Source organism: Nestor notabilis, unplaced genomic scaffold, assembly GCF_000696875.1.
Source record: "Nestor notabilis isolate BGI_N333 unplaced genomic scaffold, ASM69687v1 scaffold10215, whole genome shotgun sequence".
Taxonomy (NCBI): domain Eukaryota; kingdom Metazoa; phylum Chordata; class Aves; order Psittaciformes; family Psittacidae; genus Nestor; species Nestor notabilis.
In genome coordinates, this window is record NW_009930642.1 from 8,714 (window position 1) to 29,176 (window position 20,463).

At 36.5% G+C, this 20,463-nt stretch overlaps 1 protein-coding gene across 1 annotated transcript in view; it reads right to left on the bottom strand.

Moving 5' to 3' along the window:
* Positions 1–232: 232 nt before the first annotated feature.
* The window catches only part of LOC104406505 (CUB and sushi domain-containing protein 3-like), a gene marked incomplete at both ends in the record, with an annotated part of 49,156 nt that continues 28,925 nt past the window's right edge, over positions 233–20,463 (bottom strand). The window contains 5 exons of the mRNA XM_010015500.1: positions 233–386; positions 1,680–1,815; positions 9,708–9,773; positions 14,341–14,520; positions 15,805–15,916. Coding sequence (XP_010013802.1) covers positions 233–386; positions 1,680–1,815; positions 9,708–9,773; positions 14,341–14,520; positions 15,805–15,916 — 648 coding nt within the window. The remainder of the gene's footprint in view (positions 387–1,679; positions 1,816–9,707; positions 9,774–14,340; positions 14,521–15,804; positions 15,917–20,463) is intronic.

Below are 20,463 nucleotides of genomic sequence, written 5' to 3' on the forward strand. Positions count from 1 at the left end.
AAACTCTCCATGGTATACACGAAGAAGAATTCTGATCCAGTTTATGAAAAACAAAATCAAAATAAAATAACCACAACCCATTCTTGTCTATCATTCTCAGGAAAAGGTGACCCACTATATCCTGAAAAGTGTGCTTTAATTTTTTATTTTTTTTTTTAATCAGTGAGCTGTGTGTGCACTGTGTTGTGTGTCAGTTTCCAGACTTTGAAGACATATCATTACCACATTATACCATTGTGCAGACGGTGTTCAAATTGGGGTCAAATCGTACTGCTTTCCCTTCCACAGACTTTGCATTTGTGTCATACATGGGGTTTTCAAAAGCAGCTTGTCCATTATTATTTTCATGTACAGAGCATCCAGTGTACTGTGTTTTAGGTGCAGTCCTGTAGAGGAAAGACAAAGATTGTTTGTAACTGCAGTTTTCCTCGCTGACTTCATGTGCTTTAATAATCTGAACAAGGATAACATCTTGAGTTCTTTTTACAGTATGTGTGCTTGGAGTTACTATTCCATCAAAGTTTAAAGGATTTATGATTCATTTAGAATGGTGTTCACTTAAAAAACTTAGTTAACAACCTGAGAAGTGGTAGGCATTTCCATTTGGATGATCAGATGATAAATAGTTAAGAGTACAACAAAATCTTGTAAAAAATGCATTAATTCCCCAGCCAGATGACTGAGATTTCCGTTTTCCATTGGAGACTCAACGAGTTTGTCAGGAATGATTTTATAGCTGAAACATTTTCTTCTTCACTAACTCAAAATATCAAAATTAACCCCCTTGAAAACATTTCATCTATATTACTATGCAAAATGCATACTGTATTGTAAATCAGTATAAAATGTAAAGACAAGTGCTTATTGCACACAGTTACAGCATTACATGAGCATTTTTTCATATTCTGAAGCTCTTCAAAACAAGTGGTACCGTTTAAAAATGATAGTATGTGTTTTAAACTAATGTTATCCAGCACAGTTTATTACAATTGTTGTTATCAGGCTTCCAGGTGTAAATCACCATTTTGACAGTTAGTAGGCAATGAATTTTCTTGTCATTAAAGTGATTAAATATTCTTTAGTAATCTAACGCTTTAAAGCTACAGAAAAAGATTACTTGAAGATAAATCCAAAGACCTAATACTGGTCTTGATAACATGAACAAAACAGCTGAATTTAGACTAATGAAATCGAAAGGACTGGTGGCTATGTAACATATGAACTAATATTTCAGATGCAGAAACAGTTCCATAATGAAAATTATCAGTGGCATAATACTTGCATATACTTGCAAGGCAATAAACAAAGGAGTTGTTAAACTAAATTACTGAAGATATGACTCATAATTCTGTTATATATGAAAAAAATACAGGCAATCGGCTGTAAGTACACACAAAGTCTATTCATTATATTATTCCCCATATGCCAATAATTTATAGCATCCATCTTGTTATCATGAAGCAAGAAATTTATAACATTTTAAATAGATAGGAATGAAAGTATAGAACAATACAACAAACTGATTTTTCAGTCATTATGCCAGACCTAATGGAGGTAGATTTGCATACCTTGCAAACGTTTAATGGTTTTACAGAAAAAAATTATTTACACTAACAAAGATTGAAGGCATTAAAACCACCAAGTCATACAGCAATTCTATATACTTAATTTGTACTCACCTTTGTTTGTAAAGATAAAAGCCAAAACCAGCAAATATAAGGGCAAAGAAAGGCACAAGGATAGCAATGGCCACTGAACTACTATTTGTACCATGTGGTTGATTAGAAGAATTTGAACCTTCAGACATGTTAAGACCTAAAAAGAATAATAAGGGGGGGGGGGGGGAAGAAAAGAAATGTAATGTATCCTATATGTGTCTGTTATACCCAGCACATAATACTCTATAAACTTCAGAATTCAATAATACCTTGAGATTGGGTCATCATAATTTGTCCAGCTGTATACATACAGCTTTATGCTGAGACCACCTGGAAAGTAAATGTAGTGTGGTATGCCATACTTTGATTAATAAGTGGATGCAAAATGTTGGGACAACAACAAATGTATTTTGTTGCAGTAAATATCTTACTGCATAGTTCTGTATGGGATTCAAGTTCTGTATGGGATTCAATTAATACACATTAATGTTCCGTTACCAAAAGTCCATTATATAAATGCATATGTTTGATTTTATTACTGATTAATTTGTGTATTACTGATTAATTTGAAATTAATAAATACTGCATGTATGAAAAGCAAACATGATTTCAACGAAAGGATAAATCACCTGAAGAGGGAAACTTAAAATTCATCGTGTTGATTGTATTTGGTGCTGCTAGTCATGAATGAAAGAGGTCAGAACAACTGACAAGAGCTAAAGCCAGATATTGATGAAAGAAAAAATAAGAATACGATCTGCTGCATGGTTGAGGTTTATCCACCGAGACAAGATATATACCTTTTTAATGTGAGGAAATGAGTAACAATGCAGCTTCAAAGTTATTTTTTAAGCTTTAACGCGACCTTTTAAAAATTGTGCAGGTTATAGTATTTTCTGGCTTTCTTGATTTTACAAGGCAATATATACAAATTAAAAAAAAAAAACCAAACCAACCCAACCAAACAAACAAAAAGAAACAGATACTCTATATACTAAAATATAGAAAAAAATAAAGTAAACGTTGGTAGGAAAATTTTATGGGAACAGAAACAAAACAATTTTGCATCAGATAAACCATTTCTGTGTTTGTGTGAATGAAATAATGGTAACAGATAACAGATAAAATCTGTTCAATGTAAGTTTCTCCCTAACTATATTATTCATTATATTAACTACATTTAACTCTTGTACAGAATTTAAACCTTAGTGAGCCATTTTGTTCCTAGAAGATATAAACCAATAAAAAGTACTTTTGTTATGTTACAAAAAAGAATATTACAGCTACAAAAATAAAAATAAAAAAAAACCACAATCAAATTAAGAATACAATTTTCATAAGACTTTATCAAAACACTTTGCCAAGGAAGTCTTACATTTTAATTTTTATTACATGACTTTCAAATATTTTTAAGAAGTTATTAAAGGGAAATAACTTTTTATATTAATTTAAAGGAAGTATTTCTTGATAAAGGTATTTCTAAAAATTCTTTTCAAACAATTTGCCTACACAAATACAGTGAAAAACAAGACCCTCCAGGTATTGCATTATACTGTGACTTATAATTGTGAAAAAAAAAATAAAATTTGCTTTTACTTCATACATCCATTAATAAATCCTTCCAGCACACTCAAAAATTAAAGAATTTCCAGGTTTTACTGAAAAAAAAAAGAAAAAAAAAGAAAGAGTGGACAATACTTTGCAGCTGAAAGAAACTAGTTTTTCATCCACATGCAGGAATTTTATTTGAAGATATGCACTCTAAGGACCCACTTCATTAGTGGGAAGTAATTCCTCTTCTAGGGTTTTCTCAATGGTATTTTATCATTCAAAAATTCAGTATTAATAAATTCAAATTCTTGTGGAAGGAGAAATACCACATTTCTTAAGACAGCATCAAACAAGTCAACAAAATTCCTTTTCTTAAAAAGCACAACAGAATGCTGTTACCAGAGCTGTCTTCTCCAAGAAAAGATAAATAAGAACTATTAGTTTGATGTAGAACTGTGAAACTAAATGCATTTTACACATATTCATAGAAAAACATTGCTCAAAACATTACAAATGATAGCTACTCTAAGCAGTAGAATAGCTGCTTCTATAACTCCTTATAACTTCTAACAAAACACTTAAAATGAGATTTAAAAGATATTATTATCTCAATTTTGTACAAAATTTCAATACTGTTAACATCCTGTGGATACCCTTATACTACTGGACATAATAAAAGAGAATATGGAACAATGAACTGGGAAAAAGAAGTAGTAATTGCTGAATACCTAATCGTTGAAGTCCAAATTGTCCATAATCTTTACCCTGGATGAATCCTTGAAAAACGTATGTTGCTCCATCAGGTTCAGCAAATCAAAAAGTACTCTGAATGAAATGGGGGAAAGTTTGTTACAAGCCATATATTTGGAATAGAGATATTCTAATACGCTTCACTGGTAGTTGTTAATCCCCATGAAAAACACCCTCTTTTTTTCTTTCTCAGCGCTTACCCTAATAATTAATCAATTATATAGCTCTGGACCAGAAGAATATTGAATAAGGCTCAAAATATGCTAGTGAAAACTAAGACTTCTGGGAGGGAGGAAAGGTTTGTGATCCTATGAATATCTCCCTTATTAGGGTAAGTACATGCTAAACTATCACTGTATTCGAATTTACAGGTACTTGCTTCCCAGAATAGTTTTTAGGTTTAAATTCAGTGATCCTGAGGCAAGTTCCTTGAGAAAGGGAAGTTTAAGGGAACCTTAAGTATGTCTTCAGCAGTGACCTGAAGCTATGTTTTCACTGAAGAAGGTGAATTTCTTACTTTGAGTTAAAACAACCTGTTTTAACTATTCCCAGATGAAAAAAAAAAAGAAACTGGCCAAATATGAACAGTGTGTATATAGCAGGAAATTTAGGGACTGTGCTGTTACTTTTGTACATTTCGAAGTCCAAAAGTAAATTTCTTGATTTTATTTTCACCTTAGGAGCATGCTCATGAAGCCTAAAGTTTGTACAAGCCAAGGGATTTAAGCCCTTTTACCAGTATATGTATTGTTTAAGTTTTTTAAAGTTTTTCAAGCTGTTTAAGGGTTTAAGCAGTGCCATAAGTTATATAAATTTATTCATGCATTTCAATGTTCACCTCTTCTTTTGGCATGTGCACCTACACTGGCGTATCTGCAGTGCCTTACCAGTAGGTGAAACATAAGAAAACAGACAAATTCCTTGACAAATGAGACTGTGTAAAAGCGATGCATGTCTTCACCATCAGACACCTTTAGGCCATTTCTTTTCTGAAAAAAACTACTTTCTTCTCTGGCAAATAAAGTGTCTCAAGCCTTCAACACACTCAAGCTTTTTCCAGCCTTACCATTATTCTAGGCGATGTTTGTTTTTCCTGTCTGTTCTCTGAAGGGCTTTCCTTTTCATGGTTTAAACATGCCCTAGTCACCTGGCTGTTACTTCCTTTCACCCTTTTCTGTCACCTCTCATCCTCCCAGTCATGTGTTCTCTTCTCCCTTTACAGCATAACCTCAGTCCCAGAACCTCCAAGGGGCTTAATGCTTAATTGGAACAATCTATTTTGTTTTTCCCATACACACAAAGGTTCAGCTTCTTCATGGTGTTTCTAAAAACACTGCCAAAAAATAAAACATGTCTGCTAGCCTAATGATAAAAATTGCTATTATATTAATATATTAAAATATTATTACAAATTGATATCATGATGATAAAAATTCTCAATATATTGGAATGAAATTCAATGAGAAGTACAAGAAAGGTTTCTCTGGTTTACATGCATTATAATTGTGCCTACACAATATGACTTCCCATATTTTCCCTCAGACTGGTTTCCTATATCTTACAATAAAATTTTGATTTCATTTAATGAATCGCTATTGCTAACAAGACTCCATTTGATATTTCCCAGGATGTTTTTCTATGTAGAACATCATCATGATTAAAAAAAAAAGAAAGTCTTTCTTTCTCTTTTGTAGCAGGAATATACTCACAAAACCATCCATAGCCCATTTTTCATCTTTCAGCTTGCTCACAGATGTATGGGAAGGTGCTTTAATGAGATATATGTGGAGCATTAGCCGAGCTTCCTGGCTTTTATACACTCCTGTAGAATACAGTTTTTAAAATTTATGTTTGTGTTGAGAAGAGAAGTAATTTCATCTTTAAGAACAAGCATTTAATCTGTTGCCTTAAAAGGGTAAAACAAAAAGAATAGGTAGCATTTTAACAAACATTTTCATTAAGCAAGATGCACTCTTTTGTGAAATTACTTCAATTATCGTAAGATTTCAATGGAAACTGCTTAGCCTGTAGAGAGGACAGAAAGGAAACCCTATACACACAGTTGCTATTTAACAGGTATTTTAACAAGCCTTAGACAGAACAAACATTGACAGTAAACTGACGGAAAACACAGTTCTGAATCAGGCAGAGTGTATCTGAACTTTGAATTCCCACTTTCAATATTGCTAATTTAGTCATCAGGTAAAGAAGATGATACTAGAAACATCCACATCTAAATTATTTTCCAAAAGCTAGTGCTAAATTAAAAATTTCTGAATTTGAAAATATCTCAAAAATCTTAATTGTTCTTCATCAGTCAGTATTATGACACATTTTCTTCCAGACATTCCTCACTCACTGAGGTGAACAGCTCTGGTGCAGGTTTGTTCCACAACAAAATATGGATTTTGAAACAGGGATCGTGGAGTACTGGGCAGGTTTCCTGAACCAGGGAGACCCCAGAAGAGCACCAAGACCCACCAGGAGCTGGCAGCTTACACGAGAGTGGTTGACAAGGTGTAGGTAGGGCCAGGAGTAATTGCCACCAATCCCTACTCCCATGGAGCGCAGCTCTAGGGAGCACAAGTGACCAGGAGTGGTGTGAACAGAGCAGGCAAACATGGTGTGGCACATCACCCAGGGCATTGCATGCCAGTTTGCATGGCAGTTTGCACAGACGGGCATGCAGGGAGGACACCTCTTTGAGAGAGGGGCATTCCACTGGCCAAGTGGAGAAAATTGAAGTCCTCGTAGCCCAGCAACTGGGTACTGTCTGCACAGGCCAAGGGCACTCATTTTACCTGACCCTCAAGGCAGAATGGTGAGCACTAGTTTGAGAGCAAAAGTTGTAGCTCCAGCTGGGGTGTCTGCACCACCTACCCTGGTGGTGGTTGACGCCTCCACCCAGAGGGAGCTGCTGAAGGGAGAGGCTGCAGTGCAGATCTCAGACTGCAGGAAGTGCCCAGACCTCTCTCCTGGGGCAGGGACGGGCAGCAGACCTGCCTGCTGACAGTGTGCCCATGTGGAGGACCTCCTGTGGTGCATGGCTGAGCTGCAGGAGGCTGTGAGGAGGCTGTGTAACATCAGGGAGGTTTAAAAGGAGTTGGACATTTCATTCCAAGAGCAGTCTGCAGTGGAATCACAGCCCACAGCCAATCAGCCAAAAACTCCTACACTCGAATACACAGAAGAGAGGGGCGCCAGTAATGCAGAACAATGGAAGCTTGCAATGGCATGCAGGAGGCAACCTGCAGGAGGAAGAGACTTCCCCCAAAGCCTGAGGTGCCCTTGCAGAACTGCTTCACTGCTCTGCAGACTGAAGAGAAAAGATCTGTCAGGAGAGACACTGGAGCTCAGTACAGCAGCAAGATCTGCTCCCTGTGTAACAACCAGAGCAACTAAGAGAAGATGATGGATGATAGTAGTAGGTTACTCTCTTGGGAGAGGTGTGGAGGCACCTACGTGCTGCCCTGACACTTTCCAGTGAGCTGTGCTGCCTACCAGGGACTCATCAGAGATCTCACCGAGAGACTATTAAGCCTCATAGAGTCCACTGACTATTATCCACTGCTGTTCCATGTGGGCACCAGTAATACAGCCAGAACAGTCTGAGAAATATCAAGAAGAACTACAGAGCAATGGGAGTGGCAGTAAGGGACTCTGAGCGCAAGCAGTTTTTTCATCAATCCTTCCAGTCAAAGGGAGGGAGTTTGAAAGGGCCAGTTCAGTATGGTGAATCAACAGATGTTATGGGACTGGTGCCACAGCCAGAGATTTAGCTACTTAGATCATGGGACTCACTTTGAGAAACCTTGTCTACCGGGGTCTGATGGGGTCCTTCCGTCAGAGAAGAAGAACATCTTCAGTGATAGGTTTGCCAAGCTGGTGAAGAGGGCTTTAAACTAAAGTTGCTGCACTTGAAGAGCAGCTCAAAGGAATTCTTGATACTCCAGCCAGTAAGTCGGCTTCACTGGGAGTTAAACTTAAATGCCTATATTCAAACCCATGCAGCACAGGGAATAAACAGGAAGAGTGAGACGCGGGCACTGGAGGGTTACAACCTCATTGGCACAATGAAGATGTGGTGGGATGGCTCCTATGACTGGAGTGTTGGATTGGAAGGATACAGGCTGGCCTGGTTTTGGATAGAATAGAGTTGATTTTCTTCCTAGTAGCTGATGCAGTGCTGTGTTTTGGCTTTAGTCTGAGAATAATGCTGACAACACACTGGTGTTACATTCTTTGATAAGTAGCACTTATCAGGATGATTCTTTCACTTCTCACTGACTATTAACTCCAAATATAATAAACCCCTCCAAAATTAAAAAGTGTGAGAGAACGAAATAGTTGAAAAATCCCTACCTTTGAAAAGGAAGTTAACTAGAATGAAAATTTCTTTGATAAGCTAAGAAAGTTTGCAAAAGATGTTAGAAATGCATAAAATTACAGGAAATCAATTTATATAGGGCAGAAAAAATTAAGGTTTTTTTTTTATCCCATACCTGATAGCAGCAATTCCATGTTGCTGTTTGTAAGTGTTGCATTTACTCTTCCTGAAGTTGCATTGAAACTTGTGACTGTCAAAGTCATGGGCTGTTTCTTGCTTTTGTAATTATAAGATCCTTTCCATATATAATTTTGGGCAAATACATCATCTGGAACTATACAGACATTAAACATTTCCAAAATATTGTGCAATATTTAGCACTTACGAAGTCAAGCATCCCACAAAATGTATGCTAAATATTAGCATTTTCTCTACTTTATACTGTCCAGTTTTAAGTCTATTAGGCATAATAAATAAAAAAAACCCAACACTTATGCTGGATCTACAAAGTGCAAGCAAGGAAACTGCATGGTGTAAAGAGTCTAATGCTGTTGATTTGCTATCTGACTGAAATTTATCTCTCTACTTTCAGGAGAACTGATCTTCATATACTTTATTTGTACTTAATTGGGATTGTACAAAAAGCTTCTGAATGAAAATGTATGACTAATATGCAGTAAATCACTGACAAACAGTTTTGAAGTAGTGTACCTGTCAAAAAAAAAGAAAAAAGAAACCAACAAAAATCCAAAAAGCTCCAGAAAACACCCCAAAACCCCCTATGCAAAGGAATTACTTGTAAATCTTTAGTAATTATTGAAAAACATTTAATAGTGTTATAGTCAAAGGCTAGTTTTAGTTAAGAAGATTGCTCTCTTAAAAAACACAGAAAAGTTTCTCTGGGATCTAGTCAGGACATCCAAAGATAGTCTTCTTTAGCAAACCAGTTAAAACTGGAGTTGACCATTAGCCAGAGTTAGAGAAGCTAGTTTCTCTAGGCTAAAATTAACTTTTTTGAAGGCTAAGTTGAAGGCTAATACTGAAATATTTAGGTAAAGCAATCCAAATTAGCAATACATGAAAGACGTGCAAGACAAAAAAAATTGTGAAATATCACATCTTTATTTCTGGGTGAGCATTATAGTATCTTATACAGAACACAGTGATTATCTGCGAAACTAATGAAACCCTTATCACATAATAGTTAGAAACTGTATATGGATACAAATAATAACATATAGTATAGATTGACTTAAACAATGGGGAATAATTTAATTTATAATTGGTTTGTTCTGTTAACGTAATGCCTAATCTAACAGCCTTTATTCATTCTAAGCCATTCATTGCAGTCTCACTAAATCAATTCTTGCTGTCTTTTCTACAGAAATTGTTTAAAACTATATATACTTCAAAATACTTACCACTTAGTTTGGGACTTGGTGTTCCCAAGGCTGGTCTGGGATCCTTCACTAATATTTTGGAACCAGCTGTTAGAATGACAAAACCAAAAATCAGTAGCAAATATATTACTCATAAACAAGGAAAATAATTTTCAAAATGGAGTTTTATTTGCTACAAAGAATGTAAGACATTTCAAACTCAGTCAGTATCAAGCCTTAGTATCACAGAAACACTGGTTTCTTCCATTGCCACATTTTCTTCCAAGTCAGTCACCTGGATGCTACAAAGACATTTACAACAAGCAGTGTAGGCTTTCACTTCAGAATCCACAGTTCAGAATTCACAGTCCTGGACTATGCGCTTAATATGTGAGATGTTGTCTAGTTATGTCATCTAAGGCAAGTTATGTCATTTAAATTGGGATCAATGCAAAACAGCAGCGTCACTAGCACTTTGACTGGAAGCAATGTAACACCAAACAAGGAAGACATACGTAACAAAAGCATTTTAAATTCTGTTTCTCTTCAGAATTTAATTATCTTTAACAGTAGTGAGTGAGGTATCACTTAGATTGTCCAGAGAGGTGGTAGATGTGCCATCCCTGGAGACATTCAAGGCCAAGGCTGGATGTGGTTTTGAGCGATCTGATCTAGTTGAAGATGTCCCTGCTTGTTGCAGGGACATTGGACTAGATAACCTTTCAAGATCCCTTCCAACCCAAACTATTTTATGATTCTATGTTCAAGACTCTGAAAACCCAAAGATGCATGCTTAATCTTCTGCTAATGGAGGAGGTCACTGTTTCTTTAAAGAATAGCAACAGAAAGAAACAAATGAGGCTGTCCACAGCATATCCAATTGCTCAGATGATTTGAGCATTGGAACTTGGAGAACTTATTTAATTTCTTCTGTGCTTAGAGCAGGAACTCTCCCACCACTGAAGACGATGAACTAAATGTAATGGAACAGTGTAATTTCCTACACCTGAAGCTATTTTATTTTGCAGAAACTAATTGGGATTCACATGGCTATAAAGAAGACACATAATTCTGTCTCCTGATGTAGCATACTCTAATGCAACACTAGGCTCCATTCCTTGCTCCAGTGATTATTTCAATATTTTGTATTTCGGATCTTGGCTTTGAACCCAGGTCTTTTCTCTCTGATACTTCAAAACCTACAGACAAGAAAAGGAACATCCTTCTCCCTGAGTATTTTTCTGCACAAAAAGGAGACTTTAGCAAGAAGCATTGAGAATGTTTTTCTCAAGAATAGCTTCTAGCTTATTACAGAAGGCTTGTTCTCGGTATATAGATTACAACTGACAAGAAACTAGGGCAGGGGTAGGAATTCAGCCTAAAGTTCTCATGATCGGTTAATATTGACTGATTAATCACTATTTCCTCCTCATTTGAAAAGGGATTTTCTGAACTTCAGTGAATATGGTTGACCTGAAGGGCGTGCTTCAACAGCATATGTTTTTTGACTGCATCAAGCTCAGGTTAGAAATATCTGGATCATACTTTCCAAATGGCTTTAGTATAAACTGCTGTCAAGTCAGTCAGCCCTGTCAAGGTGAATACACTTCTAATCAAGCTTAGAACTGACATTCTAAATATAAAATTAAATTTAAATACAATTTTTAAATACAAATGAAAAACTACACCAAGTTATATATGGAATTTAAGTTTCTAGGTCCAGATATTTGCTGAGTAGGATTTTAAAGATTGCAGATTTGTATTTAAAGAAGCAAATTCTGATTTAGTTCTCCTACAGATCTTTTTAAAGTTCTACTCCAAATGTTTTATTCCTTTTCATCCAATTCCAATTTATTTCTGTGCAGTTCACAATCACAGGTGAGCCATTTCACCTAGTACTCTTCTCCTTTCCATAGCAGAGCGATGTTTCCTCCCTCTGTAATAGGTAAAATTGAAAATATTTAAGAGATGTTTTACTTTACAATATGTTGCTGATTCTTAGCTTTCTCCGCTGCTAAAAAGGAACAAGCAAAGCCTCTTATCCTAAAAAGTTTTTCGTTTCTGTAACAATTTTTCAGGACATTGGAAAGTAAGTAATATGACAAGGTAGATAGATACACTCATAGTTACAACTTAATACTTAAAAAAAAAAGTCATATAGATTCCTTACTATCAGATAGGACACTAACACTACTTGTTTCAATATCATCAGCAGAAAATTCTTGGATCAAAATACCACACATGAATCACATTTGGCCTTCCCTAACACTTCGTGAGTACAAAACAAGTCATAAGCTTCCTGGCAGCTTGCTTTCTAACACTTTACCAAAGCTCTATTCTGTTTTGCTGCAGTGCTTGCCTGGCATGTAATGCCAAGACACCTGGTTTTTAGTAATACAAAATATTAATTTCTTATTTGTCTCCTGAGTAGCAGTGTTTAGCTATAGCCTTTTAATGCCTCTAAAAGAACCCTGGGGATAACCATATCTGAAACATTAAGTATCAGCAATCTGGGAGGTGCTTTAATTATTCAGGAAATAGAATTCCAAACAGTTGCTATACTTGAGAATGTTTCTTGTCTTACACAAAAAACACCATTCTCACCATGATTTTGCTATGAGGTTTTTCATGCCCTGCCATGACAAAGTATGTATTAAAAAATAGAAACAAAATAAAATGTTGGAATATCAAGGACAAAGTTTGATTGCATTTTGTTTGCAAGTTCTATATTGTTGCTTATATACAAATAAAAAATATTAAACCCTCTGGAATAATTCCATGCAGTGATTCAGACATCTGTATAGGACTTCAGGCATCTTTCTTCAATATCAGAATAGAGTAATAGTATCATAGAATCATTTAAGATGGAAAAGTTGATGACCTACAAGGTCATCAAGTCCAATTGTTAACCTTACACTGCCAATTCCATCACTAAACCATGTCCCTAAGTGCCACATCTACGTGTCTTTTAAATACCTCCACCCTTCACTTTCCTGGGCAGCCTATTCCAATGTTTAATAACCCATTCTGTGAAGAAATTTTTTCTTAAAATGCAATACAAACCTCCACTAGAACAACTTGAAGCCGTTTCCTCTTGTCCTAATGTTTGTTTCATTTCACCACAATCTCCTGCCACGCAGTTGTAGAGAGTGATAAGGGCTCCTATCAGCCTCCATTTCTCCAGGCTAAACAACCCCAGCGTCCTCAGCTACTCCTCATAAGGCTTGTACTCTAGACCCTTCACTAGCTTTGTTGCTCTTCTCTGGATGCACTCCAGCATCTCAGTGCCTTTCTTGGAGTGAGGCGACAAAAACTGAACACAGTATTCAAGGTGTGACCTCACCATACAGAGTACAGGGGGACAATCACTTCCCTAGTCCTGCTGGCCACACTATTTTTGATGCAAGCCAGGATGCTACTAGTCTTCTTGGGCACACTGCTGGCTCATATTAAGTTGGCTGTCAACAACACTCCTAGGTCCTTTTCCTCTGGGCAGCTTCCCAGCCACTCTTCCCCAAGCTTGTAGTGTCGCATGAGATGTGATCCAAGTGCAGGAAGCAGCACTTTGCCCCTTGAACCTTATATAGTTGTCCTTGGCCCATTAATCCAGCCTGTCCAGATTCCTCTGTAAAGCCTTCCTACCCTCCAGCAGATCAGCGCTCCTGCCCAGCTTGGTGCTATGTGCAAACTTACTGAGGGTGCTCCAGAAGTCCAAGGAAGCAGTTCTGCTGACCCCTTTCCTTACTTTTCCAAGAGTCAAAAATTCTTTATCATAATTTCATGATATGCCCAAGACAGCCTCCAACCATCACATCACCCACAGGTCCTTCTGTTTTCAAACAACAGGTCGAGCAGGGCTCCTTCCCTAGTAGGCTTACTTACAAGCTGTGTCAGGAAGTTATCTTCCACACACGCCAGGACCCTTCTAGACTGTTTCTTCTCCACTGTATTGCTTTGCTGTCAGACATCTGATAAGTCAAAGTCCCTCAAGAGAACAAGGGCTAGCAATTGGAACATGTCCCCCAGGTGTCTATATATTTCATTTGGCTCTCCGTCCCAGTTTGGTCTGTAAGAGACTCCCACCATGGTATTTCCCTCTTGTCCTTCCCCCTGATTCTTATCCATAAACACTCAATCCTATTGTCACCATCATCAAGCTCCAGACAGTCAAAACACTCCTTAACATACAGGGCTAGCCCACTGCCCCTCCTTTATTACCTATAACTTTTCATGAATTTATAGTCATCTATTGCAGCACCCCAGTTGTAAGAGTCATCCCACCATGTTTCCGTGATGCAACTATATCACAGTAGTACCGCAATTATGATAGCCGTCTTGCAGCTGACAATCTCTGTAAATAAAATTATCCTGATCTAAATTTAGTAGGTATGTGCAAAAACCACTGAGATTCTTACTCCACTGAGCTTACAAAAATGGAATCCACACCTAACGCAGTCAGAAGTCTAAAAGTAGGTGTTACCCAAGTATTTGGCTTCCAGAATAGCATCTAGAACTGACACCTCTGAACATGCAAATGAAAGACAAGTAATGAAAGCTTATGTCCCATTACACACAAAAGGGAAAGGATTACAGTTATCGTCTTAGATGTTCTCCCTCCTAGTTCTCACCATTCTGCTTTATCTTATTGGACTGCAGTGGGAACAAAAGAGCTCACCTTCACAAACTGGAACTTTCCCAGTCCATGTGCCATCAGACCTACAGGCTCTATGCTCTGATCCTCCTGCCAAGAAGAAGCCTGTCTGACAAGTGTAAATCAATGTATAACCAAGTGAGGGAAGATCCATTCCTGCAACATTAGCATGAGTTGGTGTTTCTGGTTGTTTACAGCTGTGAGCTACAAAGAAAAGATAAAATATCTTTCAGTTAAAATGCAGAAAATATTTCTGAAAAAATAATCTATCTCATTTCTAACATTTTGAAGAAAAAAGCATCAGTAAATGTAACAGTAATACATTTTAATTCACATTAAAAATTACTATATAGTCTATAAATTGCTGTCCTGAGCCTGTAAATACACCTTGAAAATGGACCTTTCAACTTCAAGGGATCAAGAACCAACCTAAAGGCACTTGCATGACTAAAATAAATTGTCTGCATATGCAAACATGAACAGCGCACATCTTACCATAGTTAAAAGCAATCACGGGTTGTGACTTACATGACTTATGATACCTGTGTAGCATTTAAAAAGAGTAAATAAATGGGTCATTTGGAGAACACTATGAAAAATTGTAGGTGAGGCAAGTTTTAAATATCAGGTAGAAAAATTAACTACTATGCTTTATCTCATGACAGTGTCTTATGTCTTTAACAACTGCCAGAATCTGAAAGTCTTGTGTTATCTCAAAAACAGCATACCTCCAAGATCAGAGCTCACTCTTCTACACACTGATTCGCTGTTTGCTTAGGGGGAATGCTAGTACCATCTGAAACACTAATGATGTTTTCTTCTGTGGATAAGCTCTCCATACACTGAAGTGATTCTGTAAGGTGAGACTATTTCCAGAAAAATATAGTTGGCTAGCTGAAAAGCTAGGAAGATTAACTATGATGTTATACCTTCAGTAAATTAGCACTGTTTACTGAACTGTAAAAGATGTAAAAAATTAAATGTCACTTCCTGTACCCAAGTAAGCATATTCTCTCCATTTCAGATTCAAAAATTTCCAGTTACAACCTTTTTTTTTCCCCCCTTCTTAAAATACCCTGACTCCTTAGATGGGAAACAGCTCAAACTCTTTACTAGAACTGATAGTAACTGTATGCTCCAGTAGAAGCTAGGGATGTGCAGGGCTTTCCTACATGATCCCGTTCTCACCACCACCTCTTTTTCTTGGAAGGGTTGCACCCTCATATTTTCAGCATCTCTTTGGATGAAGAGCTGTCTGTTATTCTGTCTGTTAATATTTTGTGTTGTGCTTTTCTTTTTGTTCTACAGGCTGTTGCAGAAAAATTCACTCACAAAACCACATTTCTAGCTTCTTTAAGTTAGTAATTTTTTATTAACTTTAAGCTACTAAAGCTATATTAATTAACTTTATAACAATGTCACAGTAACTCAATATCCAAGATAAAACAATTGCTTGACCAAAAATCTATCAATCAATCATTTACTTACGTATACATTCTGGCTGGATTCCACTCCATGTAAGATCAGGAAGGCAAGTTCGTGTTGTTGAGCCGTGGAGAAGGTGTCCTTTTTTACACTGAAATTGAACAATATTTCCCACCTGTTGAAAAGCAGAAAATACAGTAATATTGTTATTTGGAAATATCATCTGGCTTATTTCTTCCAAATTTGATAGTACTCCCCTTCACATAATACAGCCTCAATAAATTGTGATGCTCTTCCTGTAGAAAGTAATTTCATGGAGCATTTTCATATGAAATAAAAATTTGCTTCATTCTCATTAAAATTCTCTCCCACCAAACTGAAATCCTCTATGGAAGAGAATCAAAACTTCATCTCCTGTGGTGTCTCTGGTGTGTCACTTTCAGCCCAGAACAGCTGAGGCACTGTGAGTCTGGATACCAAGCTTAATGTGGCTTTGTAGCTCTCGACCAAGGAGAAGCCAGTTAGGCAATCTTGCAGAAAACCAGAGAAGTGGCAGGGATAAAATGGGCAATACATTCTGCTGGACCTTTTCTGAACTAAACTCTCCTTTATGAAATGCTGGATGAGTTCACAAATCCTAATCAGAAATATTTCATTAAAACATGCAAAGTCTGGTCAAGAAAACTATCTCATGCATCAGGAACTATAATGCTCCTGTAAAAATTTAAATTTGTTTTTTCACACCAAGAGGTAAAAAAGAATCATTCCTTATACCACGTTGATAATAGAAAACAGAATGCAAGTAAATTACAATTTACAATAGGAATTCATCTCAGATGAGGTTTTAATTATTATTATTGTGTGTATGTGTTCCATGAAAAGGAAAATAGAATTCTCTAGTGAATAACAGTTTCTGCGCAAACTTATTCAGTATGTCCAGTTAAGGTGACATTGATGAAAACGCAAGTATTTCTCAGCTTCCCTCAAAAGCAGGGAAATTCTATTACAAGTATATCATTCAAATAGTAGTTTATTACATGCCCTGAGCAGTTAACTCAAATATTAAGGTGCAAAGATCACATCTATTTTTCTTCAGTGACCTGTATTAATGTATTTATCACCTCGTGTTTAAACAAGAAGTTGAAAACTTTGTACTCTACATGACAGTACATTTATGGTTCTGTGTTTTGGGGTTTTTTTTGTGTATTATTATTTTGTTTAAATGTATAACACTTTATTTAAATTGATGCTCAAAGGTAAAATCTGGACTCATTCACAATAGTTTAGTTCTGGGAAACAGTGTTTCACTGCTAGAAGTAGTAATTTGAAACTTTATTGTAGTATGCCATTTCAGCCCAAGCTTCTCATCAGAACAAATTTAATAATAATCCATGAACTACAGATAAGAGCTTTTCAACATAGTACGTGATTTAAAATTCCCTTTTTTAATTCTTTTCTGTGCTCACTGGACTGCATCATTACTTTTAGATTTTTGAAGAAAATACACTAAATCAGTTGCACAATTAAGCACAAAGTGGGAAAACACTACAAGTTTTAGCAGTTGTACCAAATAACAATAGAAGTACTTTTCTGTGTGGTAAAGAGCTTAGTTAAAACAACCAACACCAATATATTACTTTACTTTACAACAGTTACCAGTCTTACGAAAGATTTATTCATTTCAGTAACCTGCCTTTTTCAAAGCAATCGCCGTTCACAGCTATGTAAAGAACTTCTGCCTTGTTTAATGTTCAATTATTAGAGAAGACAATACTTCAATATTGGCTTTAAAACCAGTACCCTTTCACCCTTGGTCAGACCAAAACCAAACCTCAGCTTAACTATTAAATGTAATTTCTTAATAAACATCAGAATAGGAACTTAACATTCTTTCCACTTTATTATTTCAAAGTTGACTCTGTGATCTCCTTGAATATAAAATATCTAAGAAAAAATACAATAGTTTTGTGATGTGGAGTAGCTGTATATCATGGAAGCCAGTAAGGTAAAGAGGTTAGTTGGCTCCTTATACTCAGATACCTAATTATAAACTGTAACTAAGTTAAGAGTTTCAAACTCAAATAGTCAATAGCAACTCCAGAAGTAGCTACTGTAGGGCTTTAATTCCTTATTTATGCTACTTCACTTATTTTCAATTAACATTTTATGTGGTGCATTCTTTTAAAAAAAGAAAAAAACAAAAGCACACTGCATCTTCTTTTCAGAGTTCAACAGTTCTCAAGTTGTGATTATCTTTCATATATTAGCTCCACACCATTTAATATGGGCATTAATGAATTAATCAGAAAACTGCAAATTTTCACCTACTTTTTAGGAGTATATTACCTAAAATAAGTCTGTCATTGTATAGAATCTCTTTAGAGGAATAAAAAAGCAATAGATAAGAAAAATGAATTCAGTATAAACAGTAAAAATCATTGTCTTGTAATTCTACTCATCAGAAAGTTCATAATTTTGTGAGTTGAAAGAGCTGGAGAATCATGTTCATAATAGTCTTAGACCTACAGGACAGGTAACAGTGGAAACAAGGAAGGAAGTGTGTTTTTTTTCAATTTTGTGTAACTTCTCACTCTTCCTTAGCTGCCTATTCATGACTTTGGATTAGTCCTATATGAATGGAGTCTTCTGCTGGACAGATATATTGAAGAAAAACTGTTCACTTGAAGAGCAGAACCAAAAAATGCACAGATTTTTTTTTTTATTTTCCCACTGTCTGCCCATCTTCACTGCAGCTCAGCCTACCTTACAGCTTTACTGAAGCTTGGCTGTCTAAACATCAAACCACTTCTTTAGTAGCAGAAATGTATCATCAGCTAGATAAGGAAATGGCTGAAGTTGCCAAGTAAGTGGCAAGACCCGTAGCCAAGTGATGAAGATGTTTTTAGAAGTGCTGCCATGCTAGTCAAGAAAAAAGGGAATGAAGCTCCCTGCTCCTAAAAAAAAAAATCAAATAAAGCTTACAAACAATATGTAATTATTAAAAAGAAAAAAAATACTTTTTTTTAAATACTTTTTGGGAAGTCTGTTTTACAATACTATTGTGCTAGAGGCACCAGGTGGCGCTACAACACAGCATTCCATGGTCTTAAAAAAATTCCCAGTCCGAGATGCTCCAAGTTACTCGATTTTTCTTTTTATACAGTTTGAATAGAAGCATTAGTGGGAAGAGCCACGGAAACAGCTGAAATATCTTTGCTCGCTAGTTTTAAGGAAGTGTGAATGCTCCATCTATGGCAGTGTTCAAGGCCAGGTCAGAAGGAGCCTTGGATGACATGGTTTAGCGCGAGGCATCCCTGCCCATGGCAGGTGGATTGGAAATAGATAATCTTAAGGTCCTTTCCAACCCTAACTATTCTATGATTCTAAGTGTGCCCAAACCAGCACAACACAACAGTGTTTGCGTGCAATCCTGAAAAAACAGAATAGATTTCCTTGCATATTGCTGTTCCAGAGTGTCAGTTATGGTTTAGATATTCCCAAAATCAGCACCACTGGCTTTTCTTTTTGCTAAGAACCAAAGACCATATATTTGCTGTTCTGTAACAGCAGAAATAGCAGTCTGAGAAGAAAACGTGTGTCATTGTGCATCCATTTATAAAGAACAGGATAGTACTCTAGATTTTTTTAACAAAATGTATAGTGATGTATAATAATTATGAAAATAATAACAAATTATTAACCTTATTATTTTTTAAATTCCTTAAAAGAGCATAATATATTTCTGGCTTTCATGAGTTACTCTAGATTCAATTTTTCCTCAGACTTCAGTTTACCAAAGAATACGAAGAGACTCTAATAAGCTCCTCCATCCCCAGCAATTCGTGCCAGAGGATTGAGAGGATAAGGGAATGTCAGTTATTCTTCACTAACTTTTAGCATCACATTTTAAGTGAATGAAAACACAACTCATTAAGTCTTTGCTGTATCTGTAGTTTAGTAGCCCCGCAATACAATATTGCCACTATTAGTAACAGGCTATTGAGACGGCAAGTCCTCTGGGCAGAATTTGCGAGGATTGCTTTGTCTGAAAGTGTTTTGAGCTGCCTGGAGTTCTGTTTACATTTTTTGTTTGGTTTGTTTGTTTGTTTGCATGGGGGAGGTGTGTAGGGAGGGGTGGGGTGCGTGTTGTTTTTGTGGCATTTGGTTGGGTTTTGTGGGAGGGTTTTTTGGGTTTTGGGTTTTTTATTTGATTTAGCTGTAACATCAAATTTTCTTGTGATCTGGTGTTTCTGAATGATTTTCATGCCTTCATTTATCTTTCTGTGGTAAACCACATCTTTATATCCATAGTAGTTACAAGAAGCTACTATGTGCAGTATGAGCTATTTATACTAGCGTGGTGCAGTACAGAGAGATACAGGCCTAAAATTGGGACGACAGCAAAAGCCTGGTGACTTCATTGCTGTGAAAACTCACCACAGTCTTTTGAAGAAATGCAGACTTGGACAGAATCAAGTTTCAGGGGTTAAAAGGAACAAGTATCACAGAGGTGAAATGTGCCTTACACAGTAGATTGAAATACAATGTGGAGCTGCACAGAGAGTGGTGTAAAAGTGTGTTGGAAACATTGTAAATAACCCCAAATGAATCAAGAATGACAGGGACCAAAAAAAAAGGCGGGGGAGGGGGGAAGTCAAAATCACATTCCTGCCAGCGAAGCACTCCAGATTCTGACACTAACATCCCCCACTGACACCATGC